At 41.1% G+C, this 22,788-nt stretch overlaps 2 protein-coding genes across 5 annotated transcripts in view; one reads left to right on the top strand and one right to left on the bottom strand.

The window, feature by feature from the left end:
* Nucleotides 1–14,720, top strand: part of RANBP9 (RAN binding protein 9) — a 27,387-nt gene extending 12,667 nt beyond the window's left edge. The window contains exons 6-14 of one of the 2 annotated variants that reach the window (XM_083449463.1): nucleotides 426–610; nucleotides 2,037–2,149; nucleotides 5,446–5,554; nucleotides 7,092–7,282; nucleotides 7,892–8,039; nucleotides 9,903–9,976; nucleotides 12,387–12,538; nucleotides 13,169–13,280; nucleotides 13,756–14,720. In XM_083449463.1, coding sequence (XP_083305589.1) covers nucleotides 426–610; nucleotides 2,037–2,149; nucleotides 5,446–5,554; nucleotides 7,092–7,282; nucleotides 7,892–8,039; nucleotides 9,903–9,976; nucleotides 12,387–12,538; nucleotides 13,169–13,280; nucleotides 13,756–13,886 — 1,215 coding nt within the window. In that variant the 3' untranslated portion in view covers nucleotides 13,887–14,720. Of the gene's footprint in view, nucleotides 1–425; nucleotides 611–2,036; nucleotides 2,150–5,445; nucleotides 5,555–7,091; nucleotides 7,283–7,891; nucleotides 8,040–9,902; nucleotides 10,025–12,386; nucleotides 12,539–13,168; nucleotides 13,281–13,755 lie in introns of both variants that reach the window. The other variant, XM_083449462.1, reaches the window with a different exon arrangement.
* NOL7 (nucleolar protein 7) lies at nucleotides 2,172–22,788 on the bottom strand. Of its 3 annotated transcripts, none has more exons than XR_014513401.1 (9): nucleotides 22,561–22,788; nucleotides 21,249–21,309; nucleotides 19,099–19,157; nucleotides 18,634–18,665; nucleotides 17,889–17,970; nucleotides 16,887–17,008; nucleotides 16,732–16,809; nucleotides 15,371–15,488; nucleotides 2,172–2,858 (listed from the first exon to the last, which is right to left on the bottom strand). XR_014513401.1 is itself a non-coding variant. In XM_083449682.1 (8 exons), exons 1-8 carry the CDS (start codon nucleotides 22,740–22,742, stop codon nucleotides 15,421–15,423), a joined length of 684 nt encoding a protein of 227 aa, XP_083305808.1. In that variant the 5' UTR covers nucleotides 22,743–22,788; the 3' UTR covers nucleotides 15,367–15,420. The 3 variants fall into 3 exon arrangements, 1 of the variants encoding a protein (XP_083305808.1); XR_014513402.1 differs by lacking the exon at nucleotides 2,172–2,858 and adding an exon at nucleotides 9,790–9,982; XM_083449682.1 differs by lacking the exon at nucleotides 2,172–2,858 and having other exon boundaries at nucleotides 15,367–15,488.

The following is a 22,788-nucleotide window of genomic DNA, read 5'->3' as shown; positions in this document are numbered from 1 at the left end:
AAAGAAACCTTTCTCTTTTTCGATTTTTCATATTTGTCAGTTGAAAATCCCTGTTCACAACAATATGTTGTGGAGATGTAGAAGAATAGGCAATGCTCTTGAAGAGAGACGTGAATACTGCTTCTGGTTGTGCGTATATAAAATTACTTCTCTACTAATACTATACTATACAACACTACATTGAAATGTTTAAATATTTCTTAATTGCCCTTGATTCTTCCCGCCACACTTGCCATCCTCTTCTGCCACACCAGTGGGTGAGAACCACTGTCTTAGAGCATGGGTGGGCAAGTGTGATTCAGTTTTGTTTTCTGCTAGTGGCACTTGCAGTCATTTTGTTGCTCTGTATATCCAGTAATTTGCTTTCATGCCAGTACATTTGGATTTTGCGAGATTAAAGTATGTATTGCAATTATCTCTTGCAGCCAAACCTGTATCCTACAGTTGGTCTTCAAACACCAGGAGAAGTGGTGGATGCGAATTTTGGACAGCATCCATTTGTGTTTGATATTGAAGACTATATGCGAGAATGGAGAACCAAAATTCAAGCTCAGATTGACCGATTTCCTATAGGAGATCGGGAAGGAGAATGGCAGACTATGATTCAAAAGTAAGCATTTGAAGATTATAATAAGTCCTTCCTAAATTTCTATTCAAATTTAAGAGATTTGATTAGTCTCTTCAGTCTTAGAAATCCTAGTCTGCATATATGTCGTTGCATACTTTTGTGTCAGTGGAGGTAAGTTTGCAACACCTGTTAAACTGTGTCATTTGTATTTGTTTGGTGACATCATCTCCATGTAGAATAATGATTCTTCTTGTGTAGTGAAGGGGGCTAGAGAGAGGTACATGGATGTGAAAGCAATGCCTACTGGTAACTGCAATAGCTTTTTCTCTCAAACTTCAGCAATGCAAAAATCATCCCATGCATCTTGATTTTTTAAAATCTGTGTTATGACAGTCTCCTTCAATATGTGTAAATTTGGATTAAGTAATATGAGAAGTAGCTTTTACCTTTTGTCAATCAATGATTCTAGGTTTGCTTCCTATATATAAAACAATTAAAAGACTTGCACACTTTCTGTCACACCAGTATCTGACAATAATGACAGAATGATGACATGCACATTAATTTCTGATTCAGTGCTATCAGTTTATACTAGATTGTGCCAGTTAAACAACAAAAGCACCTGACAATATCTCTTTTTGCTATAGTAGTAATGATGCCACCATACAAACTTCAAATACTGTTGATTTTTGTCTCTTGAGTAGCTTCTGAAAATCTTGGCCATGTGCATATAATTAATTGATTGATATATTTATTTGGCCTCCATTTTGTATGGACATGGTGCTCCAGTTTTTACTTTGTTTCTGCTTTGGATGAGGAAGGGAGGAATGATACTGCACATGCTCTCCGTTCTGTAAACACAAAATTAACATACCATTTATCAGCCTATTTCTACCTTGCAGCTGAAGATGCTAAAGTTTGCACCAGCAACCTTAAGTGCAGCTTGTTTGCCCCTCCAGGGAACTGCCGATTGCTCCTCTTCTGTTTTAATATCCAGAACTGCCTTAGGTTTCAGAGCTTAAGAAATTTCCTATGCTCAGTGCTGTTTTGTATGCCTAAATTAAATATTTGATTTAGCAGCAGCATTAAATCACTTAACTCTTGTAGACTAGCTCCATTGTCTTGAAGAGGAAGTAAGAGCAGGGGGTCTCAGGGTTGTTACCTTGGCCACTCTCATGTTTTGTATCTTCAGTATCCTAGTAACAAGCACCCAAATGAATGTTGCTGCATACTTAAAATATACATAAGCATACATGTTTCATTTGAAAACATGAAAAAGTGGTAACTCTGCGTGGAAGTTGCTTGTTTAAATTAATTTGTAGTGCTAAAAGTGAATATTAGAATATTATCCCAGGATATTTCATAATGTAAATTTACCTAAACCACTTCTCAGGGATTTTGAGGAGTTCTTTGTTTGAAAAGTTGCCTCCGGGCTATGTATTTACTTGCGTATGTTCACTTTTTACAGGATGGTTTCATCTTATTTGGTACATCATGGGTACTGTGCAACAGCAGAGGCCTTTGCTAGATCTACTGATCAGACTGTACTAGAAGAATTGGCTTCCATTAAAAATAGACAAAGTAAGTCTGAAAAATACTGTAATTTATTTTTTTTAATTCATTTTTATTGAATTTTCCACTTTAACAATCCAATCAAATCACATTAAATATTCTGAATTATACATATCAAATAGTCTGAATATTTTGCCAAATTAGAATTTTTTAATAGGACTTCCCATGCTTCACGTTCGGAGGGTTCTGATCATCTCATACTTCTGCTGCTTTTCATAGTAATTTCCGATGGTTCCTCTAATTCTTTTTGTTGTTGACCTTCATTCTTTCACAGCCTCTGAGTTGTTCCCACAAGCGAGTTAAAACAAACAATGATGTGTTTCTGTGTGGATTTTATGTCCATGATTCCCTTCTATAAGTTCGCTGCATCTCACACGCTGGTGTTTCTGCTGAATCAATCCGAAAGTCTTTTCGCTGCTGGCAGCCGCCACCTTCACTCAGTTCCGATAAAATCAAATCTAAGCGTCTGCTTTTCCCAGACTGGTTGCATCAAACACTAGCCTTTCCAGGGGAAATTTACCAAATCAAACTGGAAACACAAATATAATGACATATTAGAGGCTCACCTCCCCCTATTTGTAATTCTGCAGCCCGGTCTTGACTTCCAATCATGGCGGATTTCCAAATTAAAAGTGTGACACAGCTCCCACATAGATTCCAGGAAACTGTCCAAGGTTTTTTAATATCTCTCCAGCGGTTAATGAGATTCTGCTTCTGTCTGATGTACACACATTGGAGAATCTTTTATCCTCTTCCAATCAAATCAAAGATCAAAAGCCCTAATTATATAGTATTATTTCCACACAGTTTATATATTTAGAGCCATATTATATTAACAAATACAAAACTTTCCAATCTCACTTGTTATAGTTAATGTAAATTTTTCTTTGGGGGGAGGGGGTTGCCAAATAATATAATAAAGCAAAGTACAGTAATAAGAGAGGCTCCCCCCCCTTTTCGTTCCTTTCCAACATACCAACTTAGATGTTACGAAAAATACTGTAATTTAAATGTTCAGATAATTTTTTTCCTTAGTGCTCCTTATTCAGATTTACAGAATAATCAGCAGTTAGTGGTCACTGTGTTCCATAGATGATACAAAGAAAAAAGGTTATCTAAATATAATTAGCAGGGCCGCCACCTGATAAAACCATGATTAAAATTAATTCATATAGATATTATTATTATTATTATTATTATTATTATTATTATTATTATTATTATTAATTTGTGCCCCGTCCATTTGGCTGGGTTTCCCCAGTCACATATTAATGCACTTGGTATGAGTGCATTTTTAAAATACAGTAAACCCTCAGTATATGCTGGGGTTACATTCCAGGGATTACACTTAAAGCCAAAATCACATATAGTCAAAGCACATTGGAGGCAATGGCAGGTGAGATTGCCGAAGTGTCCCACCCCCCACCCCCGACTTCTGCCCCCTTTTTAGTTGTTTTTATTTCTTTGCCAAGCATGTGAAGCTGAATGTACACAAGTTAATTGCACGTAAATTGAAGGATTATTGTATCGACAGATGTATAATTTGACAGTTTAGCCAGCAAAAGCTATTCCACAGTTGAGAGATCATCAATAGTACTGTATTTTTCGCCCTATAGGACGCACTTTTTCCCCTCCAAAAATGAAGTTGAAATGTGTGTGCGTCCTATGGGGCGAATGCAGGCTTTGGCTGAAACTTGGAGAGCAAGAGGGGTCGGTGCGCACCGACCCCTCTCACTCTCCAGGCTTCAGGAAGCTATCCGCAAGACTTGCAAGCCCGGCGGGACGTCCTGTGGGCTCGCAAGGCTTGCGGGGAGCAGCCTGCAGCCCAAAAGCTCAGGGGACAGCGGGGAGGCGCAGCGCTGCCACCCTGCTATTCCCCGACCTGATCTGGAGGCTGGCAGGGGGGAGAAGCAAGCTTGCTTCTCCCCTCTGCCAGCCCCACAAACTCGGGGGATAGCGGGGAGGCGGAGTGCCGCCACCCCGCTATTCCCCGACCTGGTCTGGAGGCTGGCGGGGGGGGGGGGGGAGAGAAGCAAGCTTGCTCCCCCCCCCACCAGCCCCAAAAGCTCGGGGGACAGCGGGGCAAGCCGCTGCCCCACGGAGGCAAGAGAGGCTGTCCCTGAAGGAGCGCTCCGTCTCCCTCTTCTAGCTTGGGGATGGCTGCGCAAACCCGGGGGGGGGGGGGGAATAAAAATTTTTTCCTTGATTTCCCCCCAAAAAACTAGGTGTGTCCTATGGGCCGGTGCGTCCTATAGGGCGAAAAATACGGTATTTTCTCTTACATTCCTATTAGTCTTTGCCCTACCAATTACTTTTGGGTTTTAGTGATTTAGGCAACAGTCCTAAACTAACTTACTTGAGAGTAAACCCTATTAAACTTAATGAATGAGATGTGCTTCTGAGTATAGGATTGCGTTTTAATAATTTAAAGCAATAGTTAATACATACATGAAATTAACTGATTATTGAACTTAAAGGGACTTATTTCTGCAAAAGCATGCTTGGGGATTGCTCTTAATAACTTTCAGTCATGCTATTGAACTAATCTTTACCTTAAATTAGAGTTTTGCCTTATAATTGGTGTAACAGAATATTTCTCTTGATATGCTATGGTGCAGTTGTCAGAGTTTCTGAAGGGATTCTTTGCCTGGCTGCTTCTGCTTGTTATTGTTGCTGTTGCTTTTTTTATTATGGTTTTATTTATTTATTTATTTATTTAATTTGTTCTTTGAAATCTGTAAGCTATTTTGTAGGTCTCCTTTCAAAGGCAGGATTTGCAAGTTTTAAGTACTAATTGGGTGTGTGGTTGAATCAATTTTGTAGTTGATTTGATTTGATTGATTCAATTTATATACCTCTCTAAACCTGGAGGTCTCAGGGCAGTTCACAGTTGATGTAAAGTATTTGTTGCAAACCTGTCTAGCAAAACCTGGTGAAAGTTGAGGACTTTTAAGAAGAAGTGTTTAACTACATCAAGGGTGTGGAACTATATCAGGGGTGCAGGGTTTCCTCTGCTGGCCAAATTTGACAGGTGAGTAGGACTACACACATCTGTCAATCACCTAATGTAATAGTGGCATCAGATGATAGACCACGGTCGGGTGATCTCCATAACCACAGCCAAGCTTATGGATGGTTACATTGGTCTCTTTTGAAGGTACTCTCCCAGCACCATTCAGCTGATGGTTGGTGGAAGCGTTGCCTTCAAAGAGACCTGCTGCATTAGACAATGTGGGTTGCATTGAAAGAGCTTGCTAAAGCAGAGGGGAAATGTACAGTTCTTAATCTGTTCTTTTTCTCCACAGGAATTCAGAAACTGGTTTTAGCAGGAAGAATGGGAGAAGCCATTGAAACAACACAACAATTGTATCCAAGTTTATTAGAAAGAAATCCTAATCTCTTATTTGCTTTGAAGTAAGTCTTAAAGTACCGTATTTTTCGCCTTATAGGACTCACCGGCCCATAGGACGCAACTAGTTTTTTGGGGGGGAAATAAAGGAAAAAAATTATTTCTCCCCCCCCCCCCCAGCCATGGGAACTCCCGCAGGCTCCCCAGGCTTACGGATAGCTTCCTGGAGCCGAGAGAGAGAGAGGCGCACCAACCCCTCTCGCTCTCCAAGTTTCAGTGAAAGCCTGCATTCGCCCCATAGGACTCACACACATTTCCCCTTCATTTTTGGAGGGGAAAAAGTGCGTCCTATAGGGCGAAAAATACGGTAAATTGTTAGTACTGTAAATTGCTGTCTAATCATTGGGAGTTTATGTGGACACCCTTACGACTTTCAATCTTCTACAGTAGTGAATGATCTTGTTGGTTATGTTAGTGCAGTGAATTTCAAAAAGTTACTTCGAGTATTAACTTTTATTCCTCAGTCTTGAGAACCTCTTTTTAATTCAATTTAATTTAATTTAATTTAATTTTTTTAAGAGCACAGTTATAATCCTGAAAGTTCTGTAGCAGAACTTTTGGCATGTGAAGTTAATATTAGATTATACAGTGGTACCTTGGGTTACAAATTTAATTCATTCTGGAAGTCCGTTCTTAACCTGAAGCGATCTTAACCCGAGGCGCACATTCCCTACATAGGCCTCCTGCAGCCCCGGAAGTGGATTGCGTTTGTATCCCGGGGCAAAGTTTGCAACCTGGAATACCTATTTCCGGGTTTGTGGAGTTCGTAACCTGAAGTGTTTGCAAGCAGGACTGTTATTACCCGAGGTACCACTGTACCTGGTTTCTGTGAAACTGCTAATAACCCTTCTTCACAGAGTTGTCTTGGACAATGTCACAGAAATCTGCTTCTTTTTTCCTTCTATAATTTCAGCTTCTAACCAGGAAAAAAGAGAGGGAGCAAATGCCCCTCCCCACCCCACCCCATTATCTGAGAATGAAGTACATAAATAGGTCTGTGCTAATTTGAAATACCTGGACCGGATTTTAAAAATATGGTGAAGTGCTGTCATGTAGCACTTTAAGAATTAAAAATAGTGCCCCTATTACTAGGGATGAGCAATACAATTCACCGCTTTCTCCTTCAACACTGGAGTAGTCTTTCTCTTGTATGCTAAGGTGTGTGAATATCTACTACTGGCCATGTAATCCACTTAAAAAGGAATAATTAAAAACCTGCTGTAAAGCTTATGGGACTTGAGGAAGCAGCTGCAGTTAGGAATTGAGAAAAGGCCCTTCCTCTGCTGCAAAGCTCCTTCATTTATTCCCCAATCTTCTATTTTTGAATGGTTTCCAAGTGGCAGTTACTGTTACAGCTGTGGAAAGGCGGGGGAAGAAGTAGATGCTCTCATTCTGCAGTAATGATTATATGTTTCACTGACCTTCATTTGTATTAAACAGTAACCAAACTACTATAATGCAAATTATTAATAATACTGAGAGCAATTAGATTGTTGAAATTATATTGGCTTCATAAACTAACTCTTCTCTCACGTTTCCTAGGGTACGGCAATTCATAGAAATGGTCAATGGTACAGACAGTGAAGTACGATGTCTAGGAGGTCACAGTCCAAAATCTCAAGATAGCTATCCTGTTAGTCCTCGATCGTTTAGTAGTCCTAGTATGAGCCCCAGCCATGGAATGAATATTCACAGTCTAGCAACAGGCAAAGGAAGTAGCACACACTGTTCTGGTGAGTTTGAGCTGGCAGAAGCTGGTGTTATACAGAGGTGTTTCACTTCTGGATCTTCAGTTTTTCATCCATCTGTCTATTAGCATGTGAAATGCTTTGTGTTGTGGCTGGTGTCCCGCAGTGTTGCCACTCAGCTCCTTGCTGGCACTAACAACTTTTCTTCTGCACCTGTCCTATTTCTAACAATAGAGACAAACATGTCCCATAGTGTATGGACAAGTGGGCCTCTCTTTCAATTAACCACTGCAGCTATTGCCACTGTCATAATTTTATTTAAGAAGCAAAAAAGGATCAAGCAAAGAGATTCTTCCAAAAGTATAAACCTCATTACAAAAAGAGTGGTTTCTCTTGCTGCATCCCATGCTATCTAGACCACAGTAGATCAAATAATGGACAGCTTGTTCATACTACTGCTGGGGAGGGAGGAGAGATTATAGGAGGAGAGTCCTTTCAGGTGCCAAAAGACAGAAACCATATTGTTTTGAGGTTAGCTTGCCCTCTATGCAAAACTCATGTTGTATGGAATTATGAATATTCAAAATAAGCACACATTTGTAAATTCAAACACTAGATTATTTTTAAAAAGAATTTTTGCTTTTTGGGTTTTAGGTTTTGAAAGTAGTTGCAGTAATGGAGTGATATCAAACAAAGCATATCAGTCTTACTGTCACAGTAAACATCAGTCCACCAGTTTGAATGTACCAGAGCTCAATAATATAAATGTAACACGGTCACAGCAAGTTAACAGCTACTCCAGGTAAGTACACTCATTCCAACCTGATACCACTGTTCTTCATCCACCACTGTTCGTGATTTATGTATTGTACTGATTTTCTAGGACAGGTAACTCAGATCTTATGTGGCGGCTGCGTTCCTAGCCATCATGCATATAAGCGAAATTGCATAAAGCCAGGATCCCCCAGAACTGGGCTTCACTGCAAGGTGGAGGGTTGCTTGTCCAGCTTTGGGAAGGCAGCACAGGGGTTTGGGGATGCTGCCAGAGCCCTTGCAACACCTTCCCAAATCTGGGTCCCATGATCACAGCTTTGCATAGATGCAGGGGAGCAAGTAAATTGGAGAGTGGGTGTTTTCCCCACCCATGCAAAGTTGTGATCACATAAGTAAGATAAGTGCAAGTTGTGAGTTACCTGTATAGGCTATTACAAGCTGCAGTGCCTTCATCTCACCCTAGTGAGTAGGCTTCAATTCAAATACTTTTCTCTCTGCTTTTAGTATGGGGTATGCACTAATCAATCACTACTTTCCCCACGTCAACCACTTACTATTCAGGGACTTTTCTCCCCAGTCTCATATAAGCTGTAGGCAGCCGCCATTCTTGAAACTGCTGTACAGCACATACTTCTCTGTGAAAACCCCTTCCCTCTCTTAACCCCCGTACAAAGAGAGAAAGTTTAGAGGAATCTACATAGCACCTCTCATGTGGATATATTTCAGATACTCTGTCTGAGAGGAGAGAAACTGGACAACCCCATGTCTATTTTTTAAAAATTAAACACACTCACGAGCCACAAATAAAATATTTTTCACATGTCTATTTAGTGTTTATTATTTTAAAACTATTTTAATTCTTGCCTGCCTGTAACCAATGTGGATAAATGACAAACTCTAGCCCTGCTGATGCATTATCCTATTTAGGTCCTATCTATGTTGATGTGGTGGAGGGTCATGCTTTTAGCACGGCTCCCAAAATATGTACGTCTTTTGTGTGGTTGTCTGCAGAGAAATCCCAGTGTTTGAAAATTGTGAATATGACCATAGGTGGGAATATACTGGATGTACTCTACATCTGAATGGGGCTTATATTTTACTTGGTGCACCAATTTCTGATAGGCTAAGAAAATGAGTTGCATAGGTTAAGTGGTTAGGAGCAACAGGGAAAGCTGGTCCTGTTTCCTGTAGTTATGTATTGTGCTATTACAAGAACTGTGGCAGCATAAATAAAAAGTGGTGTCTTTGGAGATTCACAGCCCACACTTAACTTTTTAGGAGCTCATCTTCTGGCTTTTAGACAAGCCTGGTGCCAGAATATGGCATATTTGGGCAACAAGTGCCAAGGTCCCTGCAGGCTTCACCACCACTGGACTGACTCCATCATGTGTTTCTGTGAGGCCCATGATTGCTTAGCTTGCTTTCTCAGCTCTCATAGTACACCTACATACATACCACCCATTGCCATGCCACCCACGTGCTTCTGTCAGGGCGGCATAATTAAGATGGCAGTGCCAGCAAGCTCAGGCTTATGGGAGCAACCTGCTTGAGGTGGGCTTGCTTTTATACCCTTTGATCCACCCCTTATTAAGGATTCTTCATAATGTATTGAATTCATCGTGAAATTCAACTTTCTCATATTCCAATAGTAATGTTTCTTACAACACTTTTGGATGCACAAGCTCACACAGAGAACCAGACTATCCAAGGAAGAGCTCTGTCACCCCATCAGTCAAGTGATTATTATTATTTTTTTTACCATAAGTCAGATGCAGATGTGTGGTAAAATAGGCTTTTATTCTTCCCCAGTTGCATTGTGGGACATAGTGAGGTGCACATTTAAAAATGAGACCCCCATTCCAACTTAATGATGCATTTTTCCTCTTCTCAGCAATGATGTAGACATGGAAACAGATCACTACTCCAATGGGGTTGCAGAGACATCATCCAATGGCTTCCTTAACGGTAGTTCTAAACATGATCACGAAATGGAAGAATGTGACACAGAAATGGGTCTGCAGCAAAATTTCTTACATATTTAATATTACTATCACCATTTTTTTTGTTTTGTTTACTTGCAGTTATTTCCAAATGAAATTTAGGCATACCTAACCTGTTTTCAGGCAGTTTATATAGCTCTGAAGTGGAAAATCTTTATATGTAATGTCTGCATTTATAATTTACTTAGTTTGCATTGGATTATTTTTACCTTGTGGTGCTTCACTATGGCTTGAAAGACTCACACTTCCTTCCCGTTGTTGTAAAATATCTTCTGAATTTGCATAATCTTGGAAGAGATGGAATTGTCACAGAGATGCTACTTGAAATGGCTTCAGCGTTTTGCCCACCACAACTCCTAAGTGGTTCTTATTGTGTGGAATTTCTTCACACCAGCATCACACTTTTCCTGCTAATGAGTAGAAACAACTACATCAGCTTTGCCTCAGCCCTCCTGATGTTTTAGATTACAACTCCCATCAGCCCCAGCCAACATGGGCAATAATTAGGCATGATGAGAGCTGTGCTCTAAAATATCTGGAGGGAACCAGGTTGGGGAAAGTTGATCTGCATAATGAGCTATGTTACTCATTTTCCCAGTGTCATAGACCAATGAGGTACAAGGATGCTGTCTGCACCTGCGTGATTGGATAGTGTGCAAGTGTGCTTTTGATGTCATTCCCCAAATCCTTCCTATCTTGCAGCCTTATAGAGCATTTAGGTACAGAACAAACTTAATTTGTTTAAATGGATCAGATAAAGGAGAACTACATGTAAAAGAGAGTGGAGCAAACTTAGCAAATGTCTGTGCTCCATTCTGGATAGTTTTTGTAAATTTTCATCATACTTTCCCAAGGTGTACCTTGAAAAACAAAACACACACCTACTAACAGTGCTGTAAGAATTTTTGATTAGCTATTGTTGTAGGTGTGTATCAAAAAGTGTTTGTGACAATTAATGTACCTCTTCCCCCCCCCCCCCATTCCACATTTTGGGCACTACTTAGTTAAAAAACAAATTCATGGGAATACCAAAATATAAAATTCAGAAGCACTTTCCTAGGACAAAAAGTTTGTTTTCCTTGCAGTAAGCAGTTACATTTCTATAGCTACCAAGCCTAAATCAGGTCTGGAGCCATAAGAATCGGGAACAGTTAGTGAATATCCTTTGCTTTAAGAATTATGGGTGCTTATTTCTATAATTTTAGGGAGGGTGTACTGTAAACACATTCTGGTATTTCTCCATAGTGTGTCAAATTACAGACAGATGTTTATCAGGTTTTATTTAAAATAAAAGCCCACTTGTTTGTAATAAAACTTCCGTCACCATGATATGGAGGGGATCCAACTCAGCACAAGGGCTTCTGGACTGAAGGGGAAATTGTCACCACTTTCATGCCCTGTAAAAATGTTCATGCACAAAAAGGCATATTCTGTGAAACCCAGCGTCTGTCTGCAAGATTAGCATGATGCCTTGCTATGTGGTGAGCCCAGAAAATCTCATATCAAATACTTCTTTAATGCATGAGCAAGTTGCAGAATCAGTTGCATGGTTTAAGATAGCTTATCACAGAATAGTATATTTAAATTCATTTAATCGATACAATCTTGCCTAATGAGAAATGTTTGATACGACTGCCTAATTTTAAAAACAGAACACACACAAAAATCAAAATAAAGCTTGCTTCGTTACATTTGCAGTAATATTTACAGTGGTCAGGATCCAGTTTCATGAGCCTAAGAAAGTCTTGCTTACCTCATAGACAACTGCTTCTGAATTTGAGGGAAGTTTCAAAAGCAGTTGATAATGACTTGGATGACTTGCTTCCCCTCCTCCATCCTCTGGGTTAGTATAGACACACTAAACAAACCTAAATTAGCTTTTATTTGAGTCAGCAGACCTTCCTTGTAACCAAAGTCTATCTTAGATACTTAAACAGCTCCAGCTTGTGTTTTTATTAGACCACTGCTATCAAGACTTGTCAGCTACTAAGAATAATGCGCTTTTGGCATTGACCTCAGTTTTGTAGAACTTCTTCCCAAGGAAGCTTTCCAGATCCACATTCTCGGCTCCTTTGGAAGAACAATAAAATCATCATTCTGCCATACCTTTTGAATTTTGGTTCTGTGTGGTGGGTTGTGTGTGTGTGTTTTATGTGGTTTTATCTGGGCTGTTGTCACTTTTATGGTATGCTGCTTTGCAGAGTTCTCAAAGTTGAAAAATGGATTAGAAATTAAAGTCTTAAATCCGAAGCCCAAACCCTGAATTGATCAACCACAATTATTACTTTGACCTAATTCATTGAGTTTGTGTGTAGTCAAAGCACTGTGTTCTCACGGCTGTGCTGTTTAGTGATAGTGCCTTATCATTCTCACAGAGGTTGATTCCAGTCAGTTAAGACGTCAACTGTGTGGAGGTAGCCAAGCAGCTATTGAAAGAATGATTCATTTTGGCAGAGAATTGCAAGCCATGAGTGAGCAGCTAAGAAGAGAGTGTGGCAAAAACACAGCAAATAAGAAAATGCTCAAAGTAAGTTAAAATGTCTTTCCAGTAAAATATGAGCTTGCGCGGATATCCACACTGATGTGCAATCCAGTCTATGCCAAGGAAGAGGGTGATGTTTGCAGTTCTCAGCTCACTAGCTTGTTATCTGTGAAACATTAATGTGCTTGCACCTATTTGTGTCAAATAGCCACCCAAATAACAAAACTAGTACAATGTGCAGCTGAAAAGCAGTTTGACTTGTTTTTGGTAGCTAGAATAGCTTTGGTTTTTAATTCTGTGTGGAGGAATGAATTGGATCATACTTAAGGAAATGTAGTGGAAAATGACTAAATTAAACCAGAGAGTTGCAAACGATTAAACCACAACAAAAAACCAGTTTCCTTTCTCATAAGCACTTTCTGTCCCACCCCTGCTCTGATAGTGAGCACTTGATCTCATATTGTGTAGTTGTTAGGAACTGTGGCTTTTTACAAATGTAAAATCATTTTCATGATTTTAAAAGAGAATTTGGAATTTACATTTGGCAAATAATAAATAGTGCCCTCTACCAAAAGCTCAATTTTTTTAGCAAGATAAAAAAATAATGTAAGTGTACTTGATTTTAATCGGATGATAATTTGATAATGACAAAATTAAGCCTGGATTTCTCAACAGGATGCATTCAGTTTACTTGCATATTCAGATCCCTGGAGCAGTCCAGTAGGAAATCAGCTGGACCCCATTCAGAGAGAGCCTGTGTGTTCAGTTCTCAATAGTGCAATACTAGGTAAGGCTTGCAAATTTATTTCATAGCACATTTATTATTGTAAGTTAACCTAAAGCAATTATGGTGTTGTATGCCAAAAACAGTAGTGTTGCAATTGCAATGGCAATGTTTGGCACTTAACCAAATCCCTTTGCCGTAAATGTCAAAGTTACACACTCATTTTCATTGAAGGATTATTTTTTGTATGACATGGTACATCAAATGACACAAATCTTAAATTCCTCCAATTCTTAAATTCTTACCAATCTTGACTGGTAAGATTCACAAGGTTTTGATACCATATAATTCTTGTATGGTTTATGTTATGGTAAAGTCTTGTGATGTGAAATATTCAGTCTCTTTTGGGATGCTGGGAAGAAGTTAAAGTCCAGTTTGGTAACTGTAGAGGCACAATATTTTTGTAGGAAAAGTATCTGATAAGAAAGATTTCCCCCTCCCCTGGTCTTAAGTGTAACATATTATGTAATCTTTTCAGAGACACACAATCTACCAAAGCAACCTCCACTTGCTCTTGCAATGGGACAGGCTTCACAGTGTCTAGGATTGATGGCCCGGTCAGGAATTGGATCCTGTGCATTTGCCACAGTGGAAGATTATCTACACTAGCTATGCATATGATGATGTCCAAGGTGTATAATGTGGCTATATTCAACATGAAAGTAGACCAGCTCTGCTGAATGGAGTTTGGATTTTTTAAATTATGTACTAAGGACAGGTCTGTTGCTTTACATTGCTTCCTAGTTTACAGCATGACGCAAATGATTTTCTAACCTACTGTTAGGATAAATTTTCCATCTTTAACCAGAGTTAAGTATCATTGGTAACATCAGATTGACAAACCCTTGAATTGTTCCAGACAAACCAAAAAAGTCCTGCCTTCATGGAAGGTTGGACAAAATAGATGATGTTGTGGATGTGTTAGTATGTGGGTGATGTAAACTTCAAGCAGGATAATTTGCCAACTTCCACCCCCATTATTACATAGATCAATCAGTGTAATTTGCAAAATGCATAAGTACCTGACAGTTTGGCTGTATAGTATTGATGGGAAGAAATATTTTTAATGTGTACTGTAAAACTTGAAATACTCAGGAGCTGAGTGAATATGTTTGTTGCTACTTACAATCTCAACCTGTTTCCTAGTGGTTTTTGTTTTAACATGGTCTTTTCAACTCTGTTTCCTGTTTAACTGCAGACAACTTATGTTGTAGACTCACCTGTTTAACTGTTGTATTATAACAGTATTATATGTCAACACAGTGTGGTTATGGCCTATTTATATAAAAACCAAATATTTAGTCAATTTCAGTCTTAATTTAATCTTTGTACACCCTGCATTTTTAAAAGTGCTTAAATGAGTACTCTATTGCAATAAAATGTAGTGATACCATAATTAACCAGCCATTAAATACTTCTACATATGGTAGGATGGCTACCTTACTTTGCTTGTGTTGTGTTTTGGACTTGGGACTAGTTAATTAAACATCTCTAGTTATGAAAGTCATGACATGGGCTGCAGGGGATTCCTTTGTGTTAAAAGGGTTTAAAGAACCTTTTGATGAGAGATCATAGCAGTCTAGGTTCACTTTTTGTCTTACACTGCTTTAATATTAACTGAACACCAATGGGGGTGGCATAGCTTTCATCAGAAGTATTTATTTTCACAGTGCAGCTTGTATGTGAAAGTTGAAATTCAGAGCCAAGGAAACTTGATTTTGTAATCCATATTGGTTCTTTTGCATTTTTATTTTAGCAATTGAGATTCCAGCAGATATTGTTTGCAAGCATATATGCAATTATTAACCTAGAGATTTGTTAAAATAAAAACAATTATGAAAAAGCTGTCCTGCAGAATTGTAACCCTGCAGGAGGCATTCCAATCCTTTAAGGATTTAAGGAATAGAATTGCATTTCAGCATTAAATTTAGCTTAAATGTGGAAAGCTAATAAAGTACACTGCACTGTTTAGAGAAGAAAGCAGGATAAAAAATATGACAATGCCCTTAATACTTTATAGTATTTACAGAAGTTAGCTTATATGAAGCCTCTTTTCAATAGACATGTAAGAAATCATATTGAACAGCTCTTACTTAGAAACTCCAATTTATTTTCCACAACTTGTCAAAATGTAGTCTGTGTTTCAGCAGCTTATCTTTGTAGAAACCCAGTGCTTTGTGAACTTCTTAGCCTTTTGCTTTTCCATTTCACCTGGTAGGGGGGAAAAAGATTTTATTACCGTATTTTTCACTCCATAGGGCGCACCAAGTTTATTGGGGGGAAATAAAGGGGAAAAAAATTATTCCCCCCCAGGCACTTGTGGGGCCAGCAGCGGGGAGAAGCGCTCTTCTCCCCACCGCCTGCCTTCAGACCAGGTCCAGGGACAGCGGGAAGACGCGCTGCGCCTCCCCGCTGTCCCCGGAGCTTGCGGGGCTGGCAGCGGGGAAAAGCACGCGTCTCCCCGCCGTCAGCCTCCAAACCACATCGGGAGACAGCGGGATGGCGGCGTTCCGCCTCCCCGCTGTCCCCCGACCTTGTGGGGCTGGCGCTGGGGTTCTCCTGAAGTCTGGAGAGCGAGAGGGGTCAGTGCGCACCAACCCCTCTCACTCTCCAGGCTTCAGCGAAAGCCTGCATTCGCCCCATAGGACGCACACACATTTCCCCTTCATTTTTGGAGGGGAAAAAGTGCGTCCTATGGAGCGAAAAATACGGTAAGTAACAGCTGCTGCCAGGTCCCTTCCAAATTGTCCCTTCACCTCTGGGTTGAGAAAGCCACAGCAACTGAGTACATTAAGGCAGACAGTTTTTGGCTTAAGTCTCACATCAACTTATCCACAGCACTAGGCGTGATACCATTCTCTCAACACAGTATCTAGAAAATCATTCTCTACCTTAGGAGGCCTGTTTGATCTCGCTAATAATACCAACAAACAAGGTGCTTTGAGCTCCATGCTCAGGACTATATCAATCCTTATTTTATTTATATTAACATGGCCAGCCAATCTCCCACAAACAAGAAAGCAAACTTCTTTAGGAACATAGAAAGCTGACTTGTCTACCAAGATGAACTACTGCTGTCTAGCTCAGTATTGTTTACACTGACTAACAGCTCTTCTGGGGTTTCAGGCAGGGGAACCTTTCCCCCGCTTATCTTGAAATACTGGGAACTTCTGCAAATCATGTGTTTGACCACTGAGCTAAATACACTTCAGTGTAAAAAATACTGTAAACACACAAGTTTATTTCTGGCCGGGTTTTCTGCTTTTTAAAAAAACACTTGTCCTTTAAAGATGGGTCAGTGTCAAACCTGAACATGACACTTACAAGCACTGTCCCAGGAAGAAAACCTCCTTTACATCGCTCCTACATAACAAACAGCTCCATGGGGGATTGTATCCATACCACATCTTCATTACCCACATAGGATGCACATTCAAAAAATAAAAAAACTTACCCCAAGACTTATCCACAAACTGGAATGCAGCTTTTTTAACATCACTTCTCTTGCTTTGAACAGAAAAATACTGGTTTGCTGAAAAGACAAAGAGTCAATTAAGCATAAGCTGTATGTATAGCTCTACAAATGTGTTAAGCAAAAGGCCACTGTACCTGTTGTTCGGTGGCAGCCTCTTCCATAGAGGTGTTTTTGTAGGAAGTCTTTGGCCACTTGCTGCTGCTTGTTGGTTAACTCCTGATCTTTCAGCTGCACAGCCATATAGCTTTCTTGGTGCCTAATGATAAAATGATACTTAGTTCTCTGTAATGTAGCTTTTCTTACTAGAGCAGACCTATATTAAAGTTTTAGTCAAATGATTTCCAACTTCCCTTTTTTCCTAGTAATCTAATGTATGTGATCAGGTTCTCATACATAAAGCTAATTTAAGTGACAAGTCAAAAATACCTAACAGGTATTGAGGTTATTACTTAGTGGGCAGTCCTACTTTGCCTACTATTGACAGTCTTCACAGGATACTGTTGCAAGTACAGAAGCTGCCTCTAAGCTTGGCTTTGTATTAACATGGACATGTCTTTTGTGAAAACATACACTGTCACACGTGGCAGCAAATTTTAAAGCTTGCATGATTTAAAAAATGGCTTGGGGGGGGATAATGTTACAACTAAAACCTTGATTTATCAAAATAAAATTAAATAACTCCTCAGCTTCACTAATAATTCAGGCTTGTTCAAAATGAACATTGCTAATTCATCGACAGTATAAAAACCTATCGGGGTTATAAACTTTCCTAAGTAAATATATAAAAGATGCCTTATATCAGTACTATCTATTGTGACTGGCTGTGGGTCTCCAAGATCAGATTTTTAAAAAGGTAATTGTAGTAATAAAACCCAGGATCGTCTTCAAGCCAAGCACAGCAGTTTCCTGAGTCTTGCTGAACGAATGGACAGAAGTAGCCAAATCTTGCACATGGCAAATCCTGCAATACAGCTGACATGCAACACTATCTATGTACAGTACTTTAAGCGGCTGGATCTGAGATTTTGTGATCAAATAAATGGTTATTTGGAGCAATAAGAACATATGCACTTGCAGAACAAAATAAATGGGCTTTTCTTACAACACTATGACATGTAAGAATCGCTCAGTCATACCTAGTGGCCAAGTTTTCTTCACTGTCTTCCTCTGTATCTTTTTGGCCATTCTCACTTTCAGAATCATCTTCAACATTCTGACCTATAAAAATAATGGAAACTTTCATTGAAACTTTACACCTCAATGGATACCATGCAGGACTATAATACTTTACAACTACAGTGGTACCTCGGGTTACATACGCTTCGGGTTACACACTCCGCTAACCCAGAAATAGTGCTTCAGGTTAAGAACTTTGCTTCAGGATGAGAACAGAAATTGTGCTCCGGCAGCAGCAGGAGGCCCCATTAGCTAAAGTGGTGCTTCAGGTTAAGAACAGTTTCAGGTTAAGAACGGACCTCCGGAACGAATTAAGTACTTAACCCGAGGTACCACTGTAGTTGCAAACCCATTCCAGTAGTTTTTTTAGCCTCTTTAGCAACTAAACTACTCACAAATGTATGTGGTAAGAGAAAGAGTGACCACTGTTATCAGAGAAACAGGTGCAGCTAATTGGGGACCCAGCACATTTATGATGAATATGTGAATTAAAGAACAAAGTTTACAGCACTAATGCATTTTGTGAGAAGTGAAAGTATTATCTCAAACTATAAGTTTAATGAACAACACAAAAATTGTTATCATGGTCATTATTATAATAGTCATAATATTTTATGGGCATTGTCAAGTAGATCCTAATATTTATGGCATGATACAAAGTACATAATAAACGCAATGTAATCTTGGGCAGAACCATACACATACCTTGCTCTTGCATGGCTGATGGCTGATTTTTGCTAAGGAGAAATTAACATTGGAAGACATTTAGTAAGGAACCTTTTGATCAATTATTCACAAATACAAAAATGGCCCATTCATTTGGAACCTATTAAAATACGCACAGCAATTACTGTTAATAGCTGTGCTTACCTATCATGAATATAATAGCAAAACTAAGATAGGAAGGCTTCTGCAAGCGCCCAGTAACTCAACTTTCCAATTCCCTTACTATTTAAGAGACATTTTTAAAGGTAGGGCATACACCAGCTGCATATTATGACATTTGATTCATGCGCTGCTCTCCCTGTTCTGGCCATTGGTGTTGGTTGGAAATTATAAATCCATCAGTGTAGGTGGGGGTTAGTCATTTATGAGTATTGCAGCCAAAGGAAGCATACAACCCAATCTCACTGAAACGTTTATTGGTGCTCCAGAACATACTTCGCTTACCTAGTCTGTGTTGATGATGCCAACTCCTCCAACACATTTTCAGGAAGCAGCTTTCTTTTCTAAAAGAAACCAACATTAGCAAATTATTAACCAACCCCTCTGACAATGCTAGCAGTAATGGTATACCATGCCTAGCTGACAGCTGAGTGGAAAGTTTGGTTTCTAACCATGCATTAATTTGGGAAAAGGATTAATAGGCTTCATCTTGATATCTCATTTGGTCGTTATGATTTTGTGACTGAATGACCAATGAGCTGGGATATGTACAAGGTGTTTAGTTAGGTTCAGTATATCCCAGATTAAACTTCCAGACAAGTCTTGCCATGGGAAAGGGGAACGGGACACTTTGTAACTTTTCAGAGGCATCTGATTGGCTGCTGTTTAAGGACACTGAACTAGATCGAGCTTTTGTCTGACCCACAATGGTAGAGCTTACCGTATTTTTCGCACCATAGGGCGCACCTAGTTTTGGGAGGCGGAAAACAAGAAAAAAATATTCTGAACCCCAGAAGCCAGAAGAGCAAGAGGGATCTGGCTTCTGGGATACCGTGTGACTGTTCTGGCCTCTGGGGTAACCGTGCCAAGCCTCTTCAGGGCAGCGGGATGAAGGCTCCCCCTGCCCAAAGAGGCTGCGCAGGGCTAAAGCCAGGACAGACCCGTCGCTGAAGGGGCACTGCGCCTTCTCTCTCTCTGTGCAGCGCCCCTCCTTCACAGGGAAGGTGCTGCGCAGAGAGGGAGAAGGCACAGCGCCCTTCAGCGAAGGAAAATAGTAGTTGCTGGAGACCCTGCTGTTCCTCCTCGGGCTTCGCTGGACAGGCGCGTGGCTGCGAAGCGGGAGGAGGAACAGAAGGAGTCCCTTCTGTTCCTCCTCGGGCTTCGCATGACAGGCGCGTCTCTCAAGGGGCGCTGCGCCTTCTCTCTCCTTCTGTTCCTCCTCCGGCTTCGCTCAAGGGGCGCTGCACCTTCTCTATCTCTCTGCGCAGCGCCTCTCCTTCGCTGGACAGGCGCGTCGCTGCAAAGTGGGAGGAGGAACAGGAGAGGCGCTGCGAAGAGAGAGAAGGCATAGCGCCCCTTGAGCGACGCGCCTGTCATGCGAAGCCCGAGGAGGAACAGAAGGGACTCCTTCTGTTCCTCCTCCCGCTTCGCAGCGACGCGTCTGTCCAGCGAAGCCCGAGGAGGAACAGAAGGGTCTCCTTCTGTTCCTTCTCCAGCTTCGCTGAAGGGCGCTGTGCCTTCTCCCTCTCTGCGCAGCGCCTTTCCTGTGAAGGCTTGCGCAGAGCTGTCTCTTATCCCGAAGCTACCCGAAGCGACTGCTCAGCGCGCTGGGGCTTAGGGATAAGAGACAGCTCTGCGCAAGCCGAGGGAGCCCTCCCGCGGCTTGCGCACAGCTACCCGAAGCCCCGGCGCGACTGCTCAGCGCACCCGGGCTTCGAGGTGCAGGCGACTCTGCGCAAGCCGGGGGAGCCTGGGGGGGATAGCTTCCTGAAGCCTGGAGAGGGAGAGGGGTCAGTGCGCACAGACCCCTCTCGCTCTCCAGGCTTCAGCGAAAGCCTGCATTCGCTCCATAGGACGCACACACATTTCCCCTTCATTTTTGGAGGGGAAAAAGTGCGTCCTATAGAGCGAAAAATACGGTAAGTCGTTAAGCTTGCATATTTATATCCTGCCTCCACTTTGTTCATGGGTCCTTATAAAACCATACAAACAGGAACCAAGTAGGTTGGAAAAGTGTTACTACTTTGAGCAAAACAGTCCATGCTGTACCCAAGATGTGCACTATGGTAAATTGCAACAAGCAAAGGGAGGGACTAGGATTAAAAATACATTAAAAAGTATAGTGAAATAGTTTACCTCAATAGACTGCAGTTATTAAGATAAAAAGTGATGCAAAACTGAGTATGTGTAAGATTTCACTTACATTTAAAAATATCTGGGAACTCTAGAAAATTAGTTTGTAGATAACATTTGTATATTACACATGTAAATCCCTCACACAGATATATCTGCAAAATAACACATTGGGACTGAATATTGATGGTGATTCTCAGTTTTATGGTGTGCAACTGCAGGGGCAGTATGGTACAACTGCTAAACATTTTCAGAGTGTGAAAGTTTGCTGGGCATGAAAAATAAACCAACCTCAACATTACCTTTTGTTCCTTAAATAGTTCTTCTTTCTGTCGTCTCTTTTCTTTTAAGGTAGCCTTTTCTCTAAGTAAATAAATAATAAGATGATGTTTATGAAGAGAAGACATGGGCACAAGAAGAATCATTGTGTATTTATAAGCACTGTGAGTGCTTGTTCCAAGTGCTATCAACAAAGTTAAGAGAAACTAACTAAGAAGTGCATTCAGGGGAAAAGAAGGATGTATTCTCACAATGACCACAATTGTCTATATTTAGAAGAGAGAAGAGAACACACCTATTACGTGAACACAGTAAATTGTCTTTATAATATGAATGACTGAAAATTTACTTTCAGTAGACAGCATTGTATTGTCAAATCTACCAAGAAAAACCTCTAATACATTCCCTTAGGACTAAGATGTTGTATAATAATAATAATAATAATAATAATAATAATATCATCATTTGAAGATCTCACAGTGGTTCACAAGATAAAAAAATACAGGGTAAAAGCACAAAATAGTTGAAACAAAACAGTAACACCCCCCCCCCAACACATTTAAAAGGCAGTAGAAAATTAATTAGTCAAAGGCCTGGAGGAAGAGGATAAGGGAGCCACAGCAGAAAAGCCCTATTTATCTGTTGCCACCCTTCAGACCTCAGGGTCCGGGTCAGTTTATATGGGGAGAGGTGGTCCTTGAGGAATTGCAGAACTGATCCGTTTAGGATAGAATGAAGAAAATTCAAGTGTTTCTCCAGGTGGAATCACACTACCACTTCCTCACTCTGTCTGTGTGAAGAACTGATACTGTCTTCTCTCTAGCATGCAGCAAGCCCCTTAACGTTATGGGATGGGCACAGCTATGCTATTGGAAGCGGGGGGGGGGGGGGGGAGAGACTGTGCGCGTCTATTTCTGGTCGTTCAAGCTCCCAGCAAACTTCAACTACTATTTTCCTACTGAAGTAAGGGATACTTTCTCACAGCTGAGGCCTATCATGGACAAATTCGGCCTTTTACGCAAAACAGCGTACAACACTAGAAAGGGTCGACCGATAACAAGAAAAGAAGGAGCAGCTGCTTGACGCCCAAGGTGCAGCTGGGTCAGCTTCTCTCTTTGGTTCTGGCGCCTCAGTCCTGCCGAATGGCTCAATTTTGCCACATAAAGGCTCTTGGCGTTGCCTCCCCCCCCCCCTGCCGCCCCATAGGAGGAGGGAGGGAGGGCAGGCGCCGGTCACCTACGACCCCCGCCTTTCCCCGCCACGACGAGGCTGACCCCCGAAGCGCAAGGCGTCGTTCTAGGCGCGGGATGGAGAGAGTCCCACGCCGAGCTTTACCTGCGCACGCGCTCCCCCGCCAACCGACGCGCCTCCTCGGCCGCGGCGCGCGCGCTCTCGAAGGTCACCTCCTCGGGAGCCTCGTCACTCTCCTCGTCCTCTTCTGAGGAAGCGGCGGCGGCGGCAGCAGCCTCCGCAGCGACTCTTTTCCTAGACATCGAGCGAGTCCTCCGCGCCACCATCTTTCTCCACTCCTCGAACTTCCGGCTGACCCTTCGTCCCTTTGAC

This window comes from Podarcis tiliguerta (genome assembly GCF_965153285.1).
Source record: "Podarcis tiliguerta genome assembly, chromosome: 7".
NCBI lineage: Eukaryota > Metazoa > Chordata > Lepidosauria > Squamata > Lacertidae > Podarcis > Podarcis tiliguerta.
Note: the sequence above shows the minus strand (reverse complement) of the source record. Positions and strands in the feature narration are given on the sequence as shown.

Excerpts from the sequence above, each read along its gene's own strand:
- NOL7 (XM_083449682.1), bottom strand. The coding sequence starts at position 22,742 with ATGGTGGCGCGGAGGACTCGCTCGATGTCTAGGAAAAGAGTCGCTGCG. Across the intron at positions 21,310-22,560 it reads GCGGGGGAGCGCGTGCGCAG|AGAAAAGGCTACCTTAAAAG; the intron begins GTAAAGCTCGGC and ends TTATTTACTTAG. Across the intron at positions 17,971-18,633 it reads ATCAGCCATGCAAGAGCAAG|GTCAGAATGTTGAAGATGAT; the intron begins GTATGTGTATGG and ends TTATTTTTATAG.